The sequence below is a fragment of the Muntiacus reevesi genome, chromosome 11 (assembly GCF_963930625.1).
Source record: "Muntiacus reevesi chromosome 11, mMunRee1.1, whole genome shotgun sequence".
NCBI lineage: Eukaryota > Metazoa > Chordata > Mammalia > Artiodactyla > Cervidae > Muntiacus > Muntiacus reevesi.
Genome location: NC_089259.1, coordinates 70,121,710 through 70,140,134, shown reverse-complemented (window position 1 = coordinate 70,140,134; position 18,425 = coordinate 70,121,710). Strand labels below are relative to the sequence as shown.

Sequence of the window (18,425 nt, the reverse complement as noted above, 5' to 3'; positions counted from 1 at the left end):
ATGTGTGATACATTTTTGTTCCTTCTTGTTGGGATCACTAGTTGAAACTACTGTAATTCCCTTAAAGGAGAGAAAAGAAAATATGTGAGGGTATTTATATCACAATCAAAGAAAGGTTCTCAGGAAAGATCAGAGAATGTCAGGTAAAAAACAGTATGAAGAGGTTGATGAATGGAGGAAAATTATGCAAGAAAGAGGAGAGGAAGGAAAATGTCCTAATATTGAAGTTATGTCCTAGATCTGGAGAGAGATTGCTGTGCATCCAGTACTGTAGAATTTGGGGAACAAAAGTGAAGGAGGAATAATTTTTCTCTTTCTTCCTATCTTCTGCATTTTGGGGTTGTGGAGAACCGATGTCATGCCACAGTCCAGCCTTTCTTCTGTGATCCCAGAGGAGCCAAAGCCCCCATGCTTAGGGTCAGGTCAGCACTGGTTCACAGAGCATGTGCTCAAGCCTGACTCTCACCCCCAGGGAGACTAGGGCAGTAGGAGGCAGGGGCAGTGACTAGGGAAGAAGGCAGATGGGCCCAAATAAATCTGAGGAGTTCCATAAATGTGTTTTATGTATCTACCTTAGATACGTCTACCATAGAGCTACTTAGTAGTCACCCCAGCCTCAGAGTGGACCCGACTCTGGTCAAGTAGAACTGCGCAAGAAATTGACTCTGGTAACATATTGGATGTTACTTATTTTGATAGCTAGCCTGTTCAGACTTGAATAATGTCAGTGCAGTATAACTACCAGAAAGAAAGAGGTCACAAAGTGTCTTGATGGTCCACTTGTGTAATTTTTCTGTATCTTAGTGAAGTTGCCTGGCTCACAGTTTGAGCTCTGGATAAATAAGTTTCTGTAATGCAGGCAGCTTTAAAATTCAATGTGGTAAAATCAAGTCAGTAATAAAATTCAATTTGGCTAATGTCTGAATTTCCATGGTATAGAGACTGCTAGGTATTGGGGGTATAGTGGTGAATAAGACAGAAATGTCTTAAACAGAATTTATAGTCTAGTGGGATAATTGAAATTAAATAATAATTATATTGTGATAAGGTTTCTAAAAGATAAAGTGTAGTGCTTTGAGGGTTTTAAACTTGTTCTTGATGGGGACAGTGGATATCAATTTTCTTCAAGGAAGTGATATTTAAGGATGAATCAGGCAGAGTAGAGAGTAGAGGTTCTGCAAACATGACATATTTGAGAAAATGCATGGTCTAGTATGGCCAGAACATGCAGTGAGGAGGAGCTGGAAGGTACTTAGGTTGCACAGGTGAACAAAGATTGTGGAACCAGGTTTCACATTTTGGCCTTTTATCTCGAGGGTGGGAGAAGCCAGTGAAAGGTTTTAAGCAAATTTAAAGTTCAGTTCAGTTGCCCAGTCGTGTCTGACTCTTTGCAACCCTATGGACTGTAGCATGCCGGGCCTGCCTGTCTATCACCAACTCCCAGAGTTTACACAAACTCGTGCCCATGAGTTGGTGATGCCATCCCAGCATCTCATCCTCTGTCGTCCCCTTCTCCTCCCTTCGTCAGTCTTTCCCAGCATCAGCGTCTTTTCCAATGAGTCAGTTCTTCGCATCAGGTGGCCAAAGTATTAGAGTTTCAGCCTCAGCATCAGTCCTTCCAAAGAATATTCAGAACTGATTTGCTTTAGGATGGACTGGTTGGATCTCCTTGAAATCCAAGGGACTCTCAGGAGCCTTCTCCAACACCACAGTTCAAAAGCAGCAATTCTTTGGTGCTCTGCTTTCTTTATAGTCCAACTCTTACATCCATACATGACTACTAGAAAAACCATAGCTTTGACTGGACAGACCTTTGTTGACAAAGTAATGTTTCTGCTTTTTAATATGCTGTCTAGTTTGGTCGTAACGTTTCTTCCAAGAAGTAAGCGTCTTTTACTTTCATGGCTGCAGTCACCATCTGCAGTGATTTTGGAGCCCCCCAAAAATAAAGTCTATCATGGTTTCCTTTTTTCCCCCATCTATTTGCCATGAAGTGACAGGACCAGATGCCATGATCTTTTTAAGCCACCTTTATCACTCTCCTCTTTCACTTTCATCAAGAGGCTTTTTAAGTCCTCTTAGCTTTATGCCATAAGTGTGGTGTCATCTGCATATCTGAGGTCATTGCTATTTCTCCTGGAAATCTTGCTTCCAGCTTGTGCTTCATCCAGTTCAGCATTTCTCATGATATACTCTGCTTATAAGTTAAATAAGCAGAGTGACAATATGCAGCATTGACATACTCCTTCCCCAATTTGGAACCAGTCTGTTGTTTCATGTCCAGTTCTAACTGTTGCTTCCTGACCTGCATACAGGTTTCTTAAGAGGCAGGTCAGGTGATCTGGTATTCCCATCTCTTTCAGAATTTTCCACAGTTTTTTGTGGTCCACACAGTCAAAGACTTTGGCATAGCCAATAAAGCAGAAGTATATGTTTTTCTAGAACTCTCTCGCTTTTTTGATGATCCAGTGGATGTTGGACATTTGATCTCTTGTTCCTCTGCCTTTCCTAAAACCAACTTAAACATCTGGAAGTTCACCGTTCGCGTATTGCTGAAGCCTGGCTTAGAGAACTTTAAACACTACTTTACTAGCATGTGAGATGAGTGCAATTGTGCAGTAATTTGAACATTCTTTGGCATTGCCTTTCTTTGGGGTTGGAATGAAAACTGACCTTTTCCAGTCCTGTGGGCACTGTTGAGTTTTCCAAATTTGCTGGCATATTGAGTGCAGCACTTTCACAGCATTATCTTTCAGGATTTGAAATAGCTCAACTGGAATTCTATCACTTCCACTAGCTTTGTTTATAGTGATGCTTCCTAAGGCCCACTTGACTTCGCATTCCAAGGTGTCTAGCTCTAGGTGAGTGATCACACCATCATGATTATCTGGGTCATGAAGACCTTTTTTGTATAGTTCTTTGAGTATTCTTGCCACCTCTTCTTAATATCTTTTGCTTTTGTTAGGTCCATATCATTTCTATCCTTTATTGTGCCATCTTTGCATGAAAAGTTCCCTTGGTATCTCTAATTTTCTTGAAGAGATCTCTGTAGTCTTTTCCATTCTATTGTTTCCTAGTAACTATTAAAAGAGAAGCATGAAAAATAGTTTTTATTATTTAACAATCCAGAGGGTGGGAGAAGCCAGTATCATATTTCAAACACCAGGTTTTTTTTTGTTTTTTTTAATTTGGTACCCAAAATTCAAGATTTGAAAAGAGCAAGGAAGAAACTGGTGCTGTTGAGAGCAACTGTGTGCTTAGTAGTAAATTCATTTAATCGTAATGCTGTATCAGTTGATTATTACTGTTCTCTTTTTATGTATGGGGAAACAAAGACTCAGATCTCACATAAAGATAGGGACACAACTAGCAAATTGTTTCAGGGTTTGAAATCTCATGCCCTTTTCAGTGTACCACACCTCGTAGCTCTATCTAGTTTTTCTGTTGATAGTTTTCCTTGAAAACTAGGTTGTGATAGCAAAGACGGTAGTTACAGAAGCTGTGAAGAATATTATAATTCTGTCACATAAAAAATATCTCTTCAGTAAGCATCTTAGCACTTTTTAAATGGGGAACATTGGCAGTGCCATCCACAATTCTTATTTTGCAAATGAGAAAACTTAGACTAAAGGGATTAAGAACGTTAAGAAGCCACATGCAGTGTAGTATTACAGCCCCGACTAAATCTTATTATTGCTAATTTATGATATTCAAGTTGGTGCTTTTTTTTTTTTATCACACTCATCTTCTAATACATTTGGAGGGAATGGTAAAAAGTCTACTTTTAATACAGTCAGAACTGTCTAGGATACAGACATGCTGAGCTGATGTCATAAAGGCCAGCTTGAAACACTTCTAAAACAGCCTCCTTAGGAGTTTAGATATTAGATCTCTACTCTTTAAATGTAGATTTCTATAGTCCTCCCTAAGAACTGTATCTAAAGCCCATATATCACTTTATTCTGATTCTGTTCATTTCTGAAAGGCAAGGTGATTTCCATGAATGGATTTTTGAATGAAGCACTTGGGTTAAATATAATAAATATAAACACTTGGTTTCAAAAAGTAATAATCAGAATTCCTCCTTGCCTAGTACATTTTTACCTTCCCCAACATGAACATGCTTTATCATGGTCTCTACAGCCTTACCTGTCTTTGCAGATGGCCTTCGTGTCTCAGCTCTTCGAGTCCACTGGCTGAGTTCCTGGGCAGGAGGTTTCATCTCTCTTAGCCTCACTGGCATCTCTTGAGACTTCCTGAGGTTGTTAGGAGAGCCAGAGTGAACTTGATAAACAGTGGTTTAAAGTATCAAATTGCCCTGATTGTCAGTAAGGTCGTTTATTGATGATGTTGTTACTTTTAGCAATAATACTTTCTAACAGTAGTACTAAGAGCTATCAAATTATTATATATGCAATTAGAAATTTTAATATGTATTCTAAACATATGCGAACTTTCATACTCTTATGAAACTTTGTATTTTAGGTCATGTTTGATCTTGTTTTTTGTATCAAAAGAGTGACCTCTGTTGTATTTTTTCCCTTCATTTTTGGCTTGCTCTGGAATGAACATATTTTCACTTCCTTGGTGAAGGAATATAATATATATATACCTTAATGTCTTACCCTTTAAAGAAGATTTTGTTATAACTTATAAAAAAAAACTCAGCATAGTTTACACTAGATAACTAATTAGAAATTCTTGTCCTGTTTGTTAATGAGTTTAATAATGTGTTTTTCTGCTGTTAATAAAATTACCAGAGAAACTTGTTTCTAATGCTTTGAGATGTCTATGTACTGTAAAGGATTTAATTAAAAACTTTTGGCAAGTCAAAATAAAACATTTCTTTTTTTTTTTAATCTAAAGTCTTTTGGATATGCTGAAACTGGAAGGAAAAATGATGAATGGCCTTCGCAGTCTTGGGATCAAAGGAGAGGATATGAGCAAGTTTTTAAAATTAAGCGCACGTAGTTGGGATGATACCTATGCACTGGATATTAGACATTCTTCTGTCATGGTAAGTGCCCCTGTAATTTCTCACTTTAAAATCTTTAGTATACTTAAGACTTAAAACCAGATATTGGCAGACTTTAGAATTAATTTAAGCATTTTGAAAGAGGTTATAGGAGTGAGAAGAAAAAGTAAAACTCAGTGAGAAGAAAAAGTATAACTACAGACTCATTCCCTCTCCCCCTTAGATATTGCTTTCCCCTTTCTTGTATTATCTGTACTTCCTCAGGAGAATATCTGCTCAGCTCATTCAGTATCCTTTCCAGCTTTAAAGATAAAAACAAAACAAGAACAACAGAATAACTGCCTAAGCAACAGCAACAAAATACCAAATGGCTAATATCTGAGGAATATATGAATACCACCTTAATATAGTGAGAACCTTGCCCAGCAGTTTGCAGTGGCTTCCTGATGTTCTGGTCTATGTATTACAGCCTAAGTGAATTTTTTTGAAATCCAATCATATCACTTTTCCTTCCTTATAGCACAAGAATAGTCCATGGTATGGCCTAATAGGAGGAAATGGCTTACCTCCTCCTTTTCCTGCCAGAGCAATCTTCCCACCTGTAGAGTTAGTCAGCCATCCAGGAATCAGGGATTGATAACAGCACCAAAGAACTGCTGCATTCCCTGAACATCAGAGACTTCAGACTGAAGACAAACCCCATTCGTTATTTGTTAGTTGGACCATTGTATTTTCTAGGACAATTTTATAAGTTACTTGTTTGTTGGCTCCAGGTTTGTTTTTTTTTTTTAACTACTCTTTAGACCATGTTCTCTCACTGGTTAATTTTTACTCTTACTTGGATGTCTTTATACTCAATAACAGATACTTTTTTCTAATAATGTTTTTATCAGTAAGAGGAATGACCATGTTAGTAATCTTAATACTTTGTGCCTTTTATTTTAAGCATTTATGCTTTTGACCATTTTCAGAAAAATTCTGGGGGTGAGATAAAATGAGGGAAGTAGTTTTCAAAGCTTTTCTGAACATAAGAAATAGACCTGTAAAGAAACTTTCCAACTCCATTTATGAAGTAGCATCCTTATCCTCCAAGGTTGGCCATGGAAGATGGTCAGTCACATGGGGGGAGTAATCTCCAGTTGCTGTTCCCATTGCCCACACCACCCACAGAGTCTCCTCCTGTATTCTATAAAGATTCCTCTCTTGCCCAGCTCTTGGACACTTTGCGGAGGCATTCTTTTCCAAGGAACATCTTGGAAGTAATTTTTATTGAGGTAAAATATAAGGTAATGCTCTGTTAAGCATTTTAAGTCTGTAATTCATTGGCATTAAATATATTCACAGTCTCATCCAACTGTCACCATTATCTGTTTCCAGAACTTCATCATTTCAAATAGAAACCCATTCCCTTCTCCCTTAAGTGCCTGGTAACCTGTGTTCTACTTTTTGTCTCTGTGAATTTGCCTATTCCCGTACTGCGTGTAAGGATAGTCATATGATATTTGTCCAGTTATGCCTGACTTATTTCACTTGCTATGGTGTTTTCAAGGTTCACCCATATTGTAGCATGTATAAGAATTTCATTTCTTCCTAGACTAGTAATTTTTAAAGTATCTTTTTAAGGGAAGCTTTATGTCTCAAATGCTTCTATTTTTCCACTTGGAAAGTGCCTGTCTGAATAGAAAATTGTTTCTGAGACTTAATTCTCTAGTTACCTCCAAAAAGATTAACTGGCACAAAATGCAGAGCTCTGAGGTCTCAGCACTGTTCAACTTGGTCTGTTAGAGCAGCAAAATTAGCTCACACATAAGCTTTAGTTTTGCTTCATAGCATTTGCTACCACCCGTTATGATATGTATTCGTTTATAATCTTCTTCCGGTGAAATGTAAGTGCCCCCCACGCCAGGACTTTGTTAAATACTGTCAACATACACATCAGATCTTATTTAATAGGAAGTATGCCCGAAGAAATTATTGAATATCTTAATGTCAAAACAGAGTTATTCATGAATGAATGCAATGCTTTGCTTTAAATTCTTTTTCTCCTGAATCTGTCTCTCTACTTACTTTTTGTCTTTACAGACAAAGCTGAGTCTCTGAGCTAAGTCATTTCTGATTTCTGTGTTTATACCCTTCCCCTCAAAATAGGAGGGGCTGGCAGTTTATTTCTTAAAAGTCTGGTTGAGAATTGAGGAAGAACTTGAGGGTCATTAGTTTTCTTCCATCCCTGATTTCTTCATTTCAGGTTTCTCTGTCTCAGACTTCAGGAGTCACAATTTAGATTTTATCTACTTTAGTTGCTGTCTGTTTGCAGCCTTTATATATTACCTCAGGTATGTGAAGAGTCAGTAAAAACTATCATATAATTATGTGTTTGGCTCCTCTGGATTGTAATTTTTTCTTAGTTCACTGTGCCAGACCACCCACCTGATGGGGTCTTTGGTCATATTGTAGCAGAACTAACCCTACAACTATTTTTTGTACTTTAGTTAAGAGTGTAACTTGACAAGCACACCCCACAGTCATAAAGGCAAATTTCCCTGTCCTCGTCTAATAATGATGTTGTTAATCAGTTGACTAAACATGTGGGTTTATTTCTGGACTTTGAGTTCAGTTCTGTTAATCTGTATCTTATCCTTTTTCCAGCACTAGACTATTTATTTATTTATTTATTTACTGTAGCTTTGTGGTGACTTTAAAAATTGGAAATTATGAGTCCTACAACTTTATTCTTCATCTTTAAGATTGTCTTGGCATTTTACACCTTTTTCCTTTCTTTTTGAATTATGGAATGAGCTTATCCATATCTGTAAAAAAAAAAAAAAAAAAGACAAGCTGGAATTTTTATTGAGATTTTGTTGAATCGCTAAATTGTTTAAGGAATATTGCCATTTATACATGTTACAATTGCTGTTTAGACATCTTCCAATCCCTGAATGTGAGGTGCCTTTCCATTTATTTAGGGTAATTTCTTTCAACAGTGTTTTGCAGCTTGCTGTGTGGGTTTCAGGCTTGTTAAATTATTTTTAAGTATTTTAAATTGTTTGATGTTACTATAAGTGGAATTGTTTCCTTATGTTTAATTTAGAATTTTTCATTGCCTTTTATTTTTTTGCTGTTGAAACACTGAATACTGTGGCACTTCCTGGAAGTCAGATTCACACACCTCCCCAGGATTTGTGATTATTGCTGTATGCTGTTGTTTAATAGTGACTCATTTTATAGAGTCTGTATTCTTTTTCATGTGTGGCCACAGAAATCTCTGTTAGGTTAGCCTATTCATCTGCTAAATACTGGACCGAGATTTTACTTAAATGCCTGGAACCAGGAAATCTCCCAGTCTTTGCATCTTGACAGAGGTGCTCTGTGTGTGGCGCACACAGAGGGAGGAAGAGTAGCACACACTGGACACTCACCCAGGCAGCCTGCATCTCTGCGTTCGCCTTCAGTTCTTGTCTGCATAGAGCTTGGAAGTCAGCTGGAAGTGAAAACGTAGGGCCTTCTCTTGGCCTTCCCTGAGCATGCCCATAGCCTTGTACCTTCCCAGGAATTCATCAGAACCTCTCAAAGCCGTTTCCCATTCCCCAACCTTTCCTCACTCGGTTTGTAGTTACTCCATCGTGTATCCCAACAATTTTCTGTTATCTCAGGAGTTTCTAAACATTTTCCAGCAAATGTTTTGCGTAAATTAGAGTAACAGCTTCATAGTAGGCAAATTACGAGTGAAGCAGGGTAAAGGCAAAACTTTTCAGAAGGTTTTCTAGGAAGTCACCAGACAGTTCAGACAAAAAGTTACAATTCTTTCAGAATAAAGCCCATTCTCTTGCTTCCAATATCAGTACAGGAAGGTGAGCTGTCATTTTCAAGGCTGAGGTTTAGGCTGGGAGCAGGAAATGGGATTGAGGTAAATTATTCAGTTCAGTTCAGTCGCTCAGTTGTGTCTGACTGTGACCCCATGAATCACAGCACACCAGGCCTCCCTCCATCACCAACTCCTGGAGTTTACTCAAACTCATGTCCATCGAGTTGGTGATGCCATCCAGCCATCTCATCCTCTGGCGTCCCCTTCTCCTCCTGCCCCCATCCCCTCCCAGCATCAGGGTCTTTTCCAATGAGTCAGCTCTTCACACGAGGTGGCCAAAGTATTGGAGTTTCAGTTTCAGCATCAGTCGTTCCAATGAACACCCAGGACTGATCTCCTTTAGGATGGACTGGTTGGATCTCCTTGCAATCCAAGGAACTCTGAAGAGTTTTCTCCAACACCAGAGTTCAAAAGCATCAGTTCTTTGGTACTCAGCTTTCTTCACAGTCCAACTCTCACATCCATACATGACCACTGGAAAAGCCATAGCCTTGACCAGACAGACCTTTGTTGGCAATGTCTCTGCTTTTTAATATGCTGTCTAAGTTGGACATGACTTTCCTTCCAAGGAGTAAGCATCTTTTAACTTCATGGCGGCAATCACCATCTGAAGTGATTTTGGAGCCCCCCAAAATAAGTCTGACACTGTTTCCACTATTTCCCCATCTATTTCCCATGAAGTGATGGGACCAAATGCCATGGTCTTAGTTTTCTGAATGTTGAGCTTTAGCCAACTTTTTCACTCTCCTCTTTCACTTTCATCAAGAGGCTTTTTAGTTCCTCTTCACTTTCTGCCATAAGGGTAGTGTCATCTGCATATCTGAGGTTATCGATATTTCTCCCAGCAGTCTTGATTCCAGCTTGTGCATCTTCCAGCCCAGCGTTTCTCATGATGTACTCTGCATATAAGTTAAATAAGCAGGGTGACAATATACAGCATTGACATACTCCTTCCCCAATTTGGAACCAGTCTGTTGTTCCATGTCCAGTTCTAACTGTTGCTTCCTGACCTGCATATAGGTTTCTCAAAAGGAAGGTCAGGTGGTCTGGTATTCCCGTCTCTTTCAGAATTTTCCACAGTTTATTGTGGTCTACACAATCAAAGTCTTTGGCATAGTCAGTAAGGGAGAAGTAGATGTTTTTCTGGAACTCTCTTGCTTTTTTGATGATCCATTGGATGTTGACAATTTGATTTCTGGTTTCTCTGCCTTTTCTAAAACCAGCTTGAACATCTGGAAGTTCACGGGTCACGTATTGCTGAAGCCTGGCTTGGAGAATTTTGAGCATTACTTTACTAGCGTGTGAGATGAGTGCAATTGTGCCGTAGTTTGAGCATTCTTTGGGACTGGAATGAAAACTGACCTTTTCCAGTCCTGTGGCCACTGCTGAGTTTTCCAAATTTGCTGGCATATTGAGTGCAGCACTTTCACAGCATCATCTTTCAGGATTTGAAATAGCTCAACTGGAATTCCATCACCTCCACTAGCTTTGTTCAGTACCACAAATCTCAGTGTTCTTACTGAGATTCAGCCTTTTTTCTTGAATAAACACTTTCAGGGTTGCTGTAAACTTTTGATTGGTTTTCATGGTTCTAAAAATGATCATTCTCACAGATTTTCTAGTTTTTCCGTGATTTGGTATAAGGATGAAGTTGTGGAATTTCTTACTCAGACGTTTTAACTAATGTCACTCCCCCAAAAGAACACAAAAGATGTGAACTATAAGTCTCTGCCTCTATAACAGGTTGACCTATCCTGTGATTATTTGTTGACTTGTATAACTCCCTGGATGTTGAGGAGGTTGTTTTACATGTTCTAATCAATAAATGACAATATCTTTTCAGTATCTTGGAAGCCTAATAGATAGCCAAGGCCTGAGTTATGACCAGCAGAACAGATGGGGGTAGATCTCTGACCTGTTAGTGCCGGTTCTGCACACGACTTTGTGAGGTGCCCTTGTGGTTCCTGTTGCTGCTTCTGTGTGTATATTCACCTGAGACTAAAGACAGGGCAGTCAGTGTCTGTGGACCTAGTCAACATGATTTCCAGTGTTGTCGCAGTAGTTCTCCAAAATGGATCTGGAATCACCTCAACTTCTTCACCCAGCACTCATGGCCATAAATTGTGTTATTTCTGTAGCTTTCTAACTTTAGTATTTGTGATAAGAATCACGTAGGGCACTTGTTTCGAATGGGAATTATTTAGTAGGTCTGAAGTGGTTTCAAGGAATCTGCACTTTAAATAAACCCATTCAACTGTTTTGTTCCACATCAAAAGCTACTCAATCTTCAGTCGTTAATTCAGGTTCAGTGGGACTGATGCATAAAGCATAATGCTGGTTTCTCACTTGAAATAAAAAAATATAACTTACCACCAAGGGGATAAGATACTCACATCATATATCTTTTCCATATTGGAGAGCCAGATAGGACTGTCGTTTGCTATTTGAGTTATCTTCCTTCACACTACAGTTGTGAAAATGCCCCCAGGAACAAAGTTGAGGCGAATGTGGTGCTTGCCTCATGTTCCTCCTGCTTTCAAGGGTTGTAGCTCCTTAGTTCTTGATTGTTGATTGACCCATACCTCCAAGCCTCTAAACAATGGTTTTCTCCACCTTTTGTCATTGTTTCAGGAGAGAGGGCTAGTTAAATATAAACTATTCCACCTTGATTAGAACTGGATGTCCTAAGTGTCAGTTTTAAAACTTTAACTTTTCTAAGTCATTTTATTTTCCTTATGTACAAGCTTTTAAATTTTAGAGAGAAGGTGAATGACTTCATTGCCTCCTATAACTTAAATGGTTTATGAAGACTATTTAATATACAGTTTAATTTTTTAATATGAAAAACAAACGAGTAAACAGTCAATTGTTTCAGAGGGAACACAATGTAAATCGCTATGGGAATATAAAATTGTTGCACATCATGCTTGTTCCTTACAGAATATTCATCTAGGTTCTTATTCTTAATCAGAAATGTAGAAAATCTTAGGTATATTTCACTTGCTGTTTGATAAAGTCAGATTTGGCTTTGAAAATGATATAAGTATTAATATAGCTTTCACAACTTTCTGGATTCTTTTCTAGTGGGTTAATAACTTAGAAACTGATGAGATGTATTTAACATGGCCTTCAAGTTACCAGGAACTTTTGAAACCAATATTCCCTGGAAGTATACCTTTCATAAGGCGTAATTTTCATAATTTGGTGAGTTTTATATTTTGAAATTTTGTCTGCATCTTTTATAAAGATACCACTGGTTTTTTTGGTACTACCTTGCTGTTGATAACTAGGCATCTGAGTAATAAGGAAGTTTTTGCCTAATGTAACAAGCTTGAGGTGGCATGGCTGACTAGGTTTCACAAGCTAGCAGGGACACATAACCTGCCTTTTATTGTTTTATACCCATGTACCTTTATAATACCAATATTAAGTTGATGGGTTACCGTTAAATTTTCTAAAAGGAATTTATGATCAAATTTTCTTCTATATTATAAGAATTAATAAGTTTCAGCACATTTAAGGGAAAAATACACAAATATTACTTTGTAATCTGTGCATATAAATGTTCATTATTACAGTGTTAAGTAACCTTATAGAAATTTAAACTGTGGCGAAAACGTCTAGGACTTTTACAGTTTTTCACATAGGAAGTGAATATCTTAGTTCCTACAGCAGATATTAAGCCATTATTTTTTTAGTCAAAATTCAATTTGTTTCTTTTTTAAAAAATTTATCACAGAAAATCCAGTGAACACTTAGAATAAGGTATTTCACTTCCTGTAAAAAAAAAAACAAAAACATTTACTTTGAACTGTGCTTCAAAAAGAAGATGAGTAATCTGATTAAATTTCATGTATTATTATATTTGGGTGTGTAGCTTTTAGAAATTCTTCATAAACTGTGAAACTCTTATATACATTCCTCAAAATTCTTTACTAGAAAGTTTTAAGAAATTGTACCTTGAATTTCATACTTTTAGTTACAGAAATTAGATTAAATTTCAATTTCATAAAAATTCTGAAGTGTTAAAACAAAATGGTGATTATAGACTGTTTACTTTTTTTAGGTGCTGTTTATTGATCCTGCTCAAGAATATACCATGGATTTTATAAAAGTTGCTGAACTTTTCTATCATCATAAAATTCCTCTTAGGTAATTGTCATTTTATAACTGTCAATTGAAGGAAATCCAGTGATGTTCACATTGTGTTACACAGGGTATTAATGTGGAATTCAAGGTGATAGTTATCTCAGTGCTGTATGTTGTGAAGAATCATACACCCTTATGATAGACTCTGTTAATCACACCTGCTTGCTAATCTTGTTTACTGTATTACCTTCCTCAGAGAATGATCTGGTCACTTTGGGTGCTTAAAGATGGATCCATTTCCTACGGTTGTGTTAAGAGTACACTTCCTTGGCCCCCTTTTTTTTTCTGGAAAAAAAAATAGCAACTTGATAATGTCACCACCAGAGAGGTTTACATTTTGGAAGACTACAGAGATGATAATTTTAGTGAATAGTCATTACAAATCAAACCTTTTCAACAGTAATACTCTTCTTTATCCCATCTGTTAACTTATTCCCTCCATCTAGATGTTAGAGTCAAATAATGTTTAAAATACTTGGTTTGTTATGGTTCAAGAGGGAGTTGTAACATTTCTTATTCATCTTCTTTCCTAGAATTGGTTTTGTGTTCATTGTTAATACAGATGATGAGGTTGATGGAAGAAATGATGCTGGAGTTGCCCTTTGGCGAGCTTTCAATTATATTGCAGAAGAGAATGGTGTATCACAAGCCTTTATGTCCATAGTACATGTGAGTTAATGCACTACATATAATTTCTTCAGAATGTAGAGTGTTTTTGCATTGTTATCATTATTACTATTTGTTTTAACATTTTAGTTTATAAAAGCTGTCATGATAGATCAGTGCACGTGATGAATTTGATTCTTGCAACTCTCAGCTTAAGTACACAATATTGTTCCCACTTTATAAACAAGGCAACTGAGACTCTGCCAAAAATCTGAATTTATTTAGGTTTACCCAACTGATAAAGGAACATAAATTGTATATATAAATTTAGAGGAAACACATTGATAGAAAATAATTAGTAAGAGAACTCTTGAACTGGGTTTTGAATAAAATCATGAGTGGAGATTATTTCAAATTTAAATACTCTAAGTGGCAAAGTTTATAAGACTTCCTAGAGATTTTCAAAGGAGGAAAACTTCACAGCAGCCAATTGGTATCAAAATGATAAACGATAAGATTGATACTGAGTCTGACAAAGAAACTGTAAGAAATTGGTAAGAATCTGATTAAGGAAGTAACAAGAGGTAAGAAGATTATTTTATAATGGTGGCTCTCCTATGGCTCATAATGGAAATATAAGTGCATTAAAGAGCTGTATTGTTGGTGTTGAGAGAGTCAGATTATATAGCTTTAAAAATCTTGTATTTATTTTTATATTTATTGTTCTATGGCTTGTCAACCGTTATTATAACTTCCTATCATATTGGAATGGACTTAAATAGCTGGTAGCTGGGCAGTTAATGATAATCTGTTATAAACAGATAGGATCTCACACCTTATGTAAAAAATAATATCAGGTAACTTAAAAACTTAGTGTGGAAAACATATCTTTAAGATGTTAGAAAGAAATTAGGACCCCAAAGGAGTTAAGGTTCCTCAATAATATTTTAAAAATTATGAGTCTGAAGGAGAATACTGATAAATTTAGTTACTTACAAATGAAAACTAGTGCATTGTTCATCAAAAGATATCATAAAGAAGTGAGGGAAAATAAGTTCCAAGGAAGAGAAATATTTGCAGTACATGATATGTATTAGATTTCCTACAAATTGAAAAACCCAGTGGGAAAAAATACATAAAGAGATTTTTCAAAATATTAGAGGATACATTAATGTTAAGCCAAAATGTATTGAAATTATTAAAGTAAGTAAATGTTTATTACAATTAACGGTAACTAAGTATCTCGGAAATTATAAAAATGCAAATAAAGCTTACCCTGAGATATATCTTACCTCCTATAATTTGGCAGTAATTAAGAAAGCTAACGGTATCTATCATATATTAATGAGAATGGAGAACAATGGAAATTCCTTTACACTGTTACACTGCCTATAAGAATATGAATTGGTATAACCACTTTGAGAAACAATTGTAGTTCTTCAAAATTTGAAGATAAATTTGCATATTCCCTACACACATACACATACACATACTTTGAGACAGATCCTTGCTGCAGGAGACTATTAGCAGAATCACACACAATAGCAACAAACTGGAAACTACATATATATGGCATATTGGCATACTATATATATATATATATAATCCATACTAATCAGTAAAACTTAATCATTTCACATGATGGATCATGATATGCTAAAATCATGGATGTATTAGAGGCATAATGAAAGTATAGAAGGCCAGCATATTACCATGTACTGTTGTGTGTTTTTTTTTCATTTATTTTTATTAGTTGGAGGCTAATTACTTTACAATATTGTAGTGGTTTTTGTCATACATTGACATGAATCAGCCGTGGATTTACATGTGTTCCCCATCCTGTTCCCCCCTCCCACCTCCCTCTCCACCCAATCCCTCTGGGTCTTCCCAGTGCACCAGGCCCGAGCACTTGTCTCATGCATCCAACCTGGGCTGATGATCTGTTTCACCCTAGATAATATACATGTTTCGATGCTATTCTCTCGAAACATCCCACCCTCGCCTTCTCCCACAGGGTCCAAAAGTCTGTTCTGTACGTCTGTGTCTCTTTTTCTGTTTTGCATATAGGGTTATCGTTACCATCTTTCTAAATTCCATATATATGTGTTAGTATACTATATTGGTCTTTATCTTTCTGGCTTACTTCACTCTGTATAATGGGCTCCAGTTTCATCCATCTCATTAGAACTGATTCAAATGTATTCTTTTTAACGGCTGAGTAATATTCCATGGTGTATATGTACCACAGCTTCCTTATCCATTCGTCTGCTGATGGGCATCTAGGTTGCTTCCATGTCCTGGCTATTATAATATGTACTGTTTAAAGCTCAAAAAGCAAACAAAACTAAATATCATAGTGCCTGGAAATACATTCAGATAAAACTCTAGAACTTAAGAGGTAAGGAAATGGTAAACAGAAACAAGATGATGCTTGCTTCTGAGGAGCAGAGGGAGATGAGATTTGGAGGAAAATTGTGCTTCACCGATATTATAATCCACAGTAATGTTCATTTTCAGTGTTATCTGGTTTGTTTGTGGAGATGGTTCATTTTGTTGTACTTCATAATGTCCCATACTTTTTTGCTTACCAAGTTACATAACAGTTCTTAAAATTATATATGGCTATTCACCTGAAGCTGTTCACCTGAAGCTGCCACAACATTGTTAATAGACTATGCGTGTGTGCTAAGTCACTTCGATCCTGTCCAACTCTTTGCGACCCTATGAACCATAGCTTTCCAGGCTTCTCTGTCCTTGGGATTTTCAAGGCAAGAATACTGGACTGGATTGCCATCTCCTTCTCCAGGGCATCCTCCCAACCCTGAGATTAAACCTGGGTCTCCTGCATTGCAGGCAGATTCTTTATCACCTGAGCCACCAGGGAAGCCCATAGCCCAATACAAAATAGAAAGTTTAAAGTTTGGAAAAAAATTTAGACATTCTGAAGCCAAGCAATTGAAGATTGAATAACAAAAATTTGAAATTTATATATGATGTTCAAAGGGGTAAATCTGTGATATTTGGGTTACAGTACTTGCATATCTGCAAGTTTACCTTCCTAACTAGATTATAAATTTCACAAGATTGAAAACATCTCTTTTGTGCTTACAAGATGTTACATACACATGTTAATGAAAATGAAAGGATTTATATTTTTATTTCAAGTCTCAAATTCTCATAGTGTATGAATATATTTAGATTGCACACACTCTTTTGCTTTCCATAGAAAGAGAGTTGGTTTAAAAAAGGATTGCATTTTTAATATATATTTGCATATAAACTATGTTATCTAAATGTGAATAAATTGCGTGGCATCACAAATTCCTCAAAAAAACAAAATTTTGAAATTATATATAAGAAGATTGAATTGTTATATATCTCAAGTATCTTATGTAAGACATTCTAGCTAACTTAGATACCTTAGGACTACCTAATATTTTTAAAGTAACAAATTAGTAAAATGACTGCCCTCAAAGACTTTTCATATATAACTTTTGCTTTTTTCAGAATCTTATTTTCCAATCGCTGTTTCTGTTTTACAGAGGCTGTACTTTCCCCCCTTTTTGAGTTATTAAGATCATCGTGTGTTCTACTACAGTATAAGGAGAAAACTTCCTCATAAACTGAGAGACTCATAAAGCCAAACTCTGAGAGCTACTTTTAGATCTGTCGCCTCTTAAAGGGATAGGTTACACAGTTTATAGTGATAAAAGGAAGTCTCAGAATGCTGATTCCTTACTCTGCAGAATAATATGAAGATTCTGTCAGTCATAATATGAGGATTGTCTCTGGCAATAATACTTCAAGTGAATTGGGACTAAAAATAATACTTGATATGTCAAAATATTACCTAATTATGTTTGTACTTACTAGTTTTTCCCCTCTGCTTCGTAGACTCTTTCCCCAGAATGTCTTAGCTCAAGTTCATGTTAATGTTTCAGTAAATCATCTGCTCAGAAATGCTGTCTTTCTTGAGGCAGAGCTGTCTGTTTTCCCCATGTGGAACAGTGCCTGGGTCATGGTAGATCTATAGTGAAGGGGGAAATGGGAAAAAAAAAGGAGTAACAGCTTACTTTATGCCAGTATGATTAAAGTATTTGAGACTGGAGGAAGAATGGATGTATAGCAAAAAAGCTAGTTAAGATATTTACTAAAGAGCAATTGGAAATGAAAATAACCATTTCTGAAATAAGTCATTTAAGCTATTTGTGTGTGTGTGTGTATATATATCTTTTAAAATAAAGGTAACCATTATTTTATTAAGAATCATAGGGTCTGGCTTGATCAAAATAGACTATAACATAGAAACTTGATACAGTATTTTGAAAGCTATAGAATATTCACAATACCATTTTTATTAGAAGATGGTAGATTTTATTGTTAAAATAGTTTGCTTATCTCTGTATTGGGGGGGAGTGTGTGTATATAAATGTAGGTATATAGTATGCTTAGGACTTAGAAAATATAAAATAAGTTCTTTGTAAATATTCATGCTAAGGAGAAGAAATAAAACTAATTACTGTAAGATGAAAATCATAGTATCTTTATTTTCACAGATGTACCAAAAAGTGGAGAATCACAAAATACTGACTGTGAACAATGTGAAGAGTGTTCTCCAAAATAAGTTTCCTCTTGCTAATATTTGGGATATTTTAGGAATTGATTCTAAATATGATGGTGAAAGAAAGGTAAGTTGGAATGCAAATTTTTAAAATTTGGTGAAGAAACTTTTTTTATCTCATGAATAAATGATCTTAATATAACTAACTCTACAATCAGATTTAGATTTTAAGTGTTAAAAAAAAAAGGGAAATTTGTACCTTTGAATGATAC

General features: G+C 36.2%; 1 protein-coding gene across 1 annotated transcript in view; it reads left to right on the top strand.

Annotated features, from left to right (window-relative positions):
* UGGT2 (UDP-glucose glycoprotein glucosyltransferase 2) overlaps positions 1 to 18,425 on the top strand; it is a 133,547-nt gene that overhangs the window by 49,527 nt on the left and 65,595 nt on the right. Inside the window, exons 12-16 of the mRNA XM_065902092.1 lie at positions 4,867 to 5,017; positions 11,922 to 12,041; positions 12,904 to 12,989; positions 13,520 to 13,655; positions 18,149 to 18,280. Coding sequence (XP_065758164.1) covers positions 4,867 to 5,017; positions 11,922 to 12,041; positions 12,904 to 12,989; positions 13,520 to 13,655; positions 18,149 to 18,280 — 625 coding nt within the window. The remainder of the gene's footprint in view (positions 1 to 4,866; positions 5,018 to 11,921; positions 12,042 to 12,903; positions 12,990 to 13,519; positions 13,656 to 18,148; positions 18,281 to 18,425) is intronic.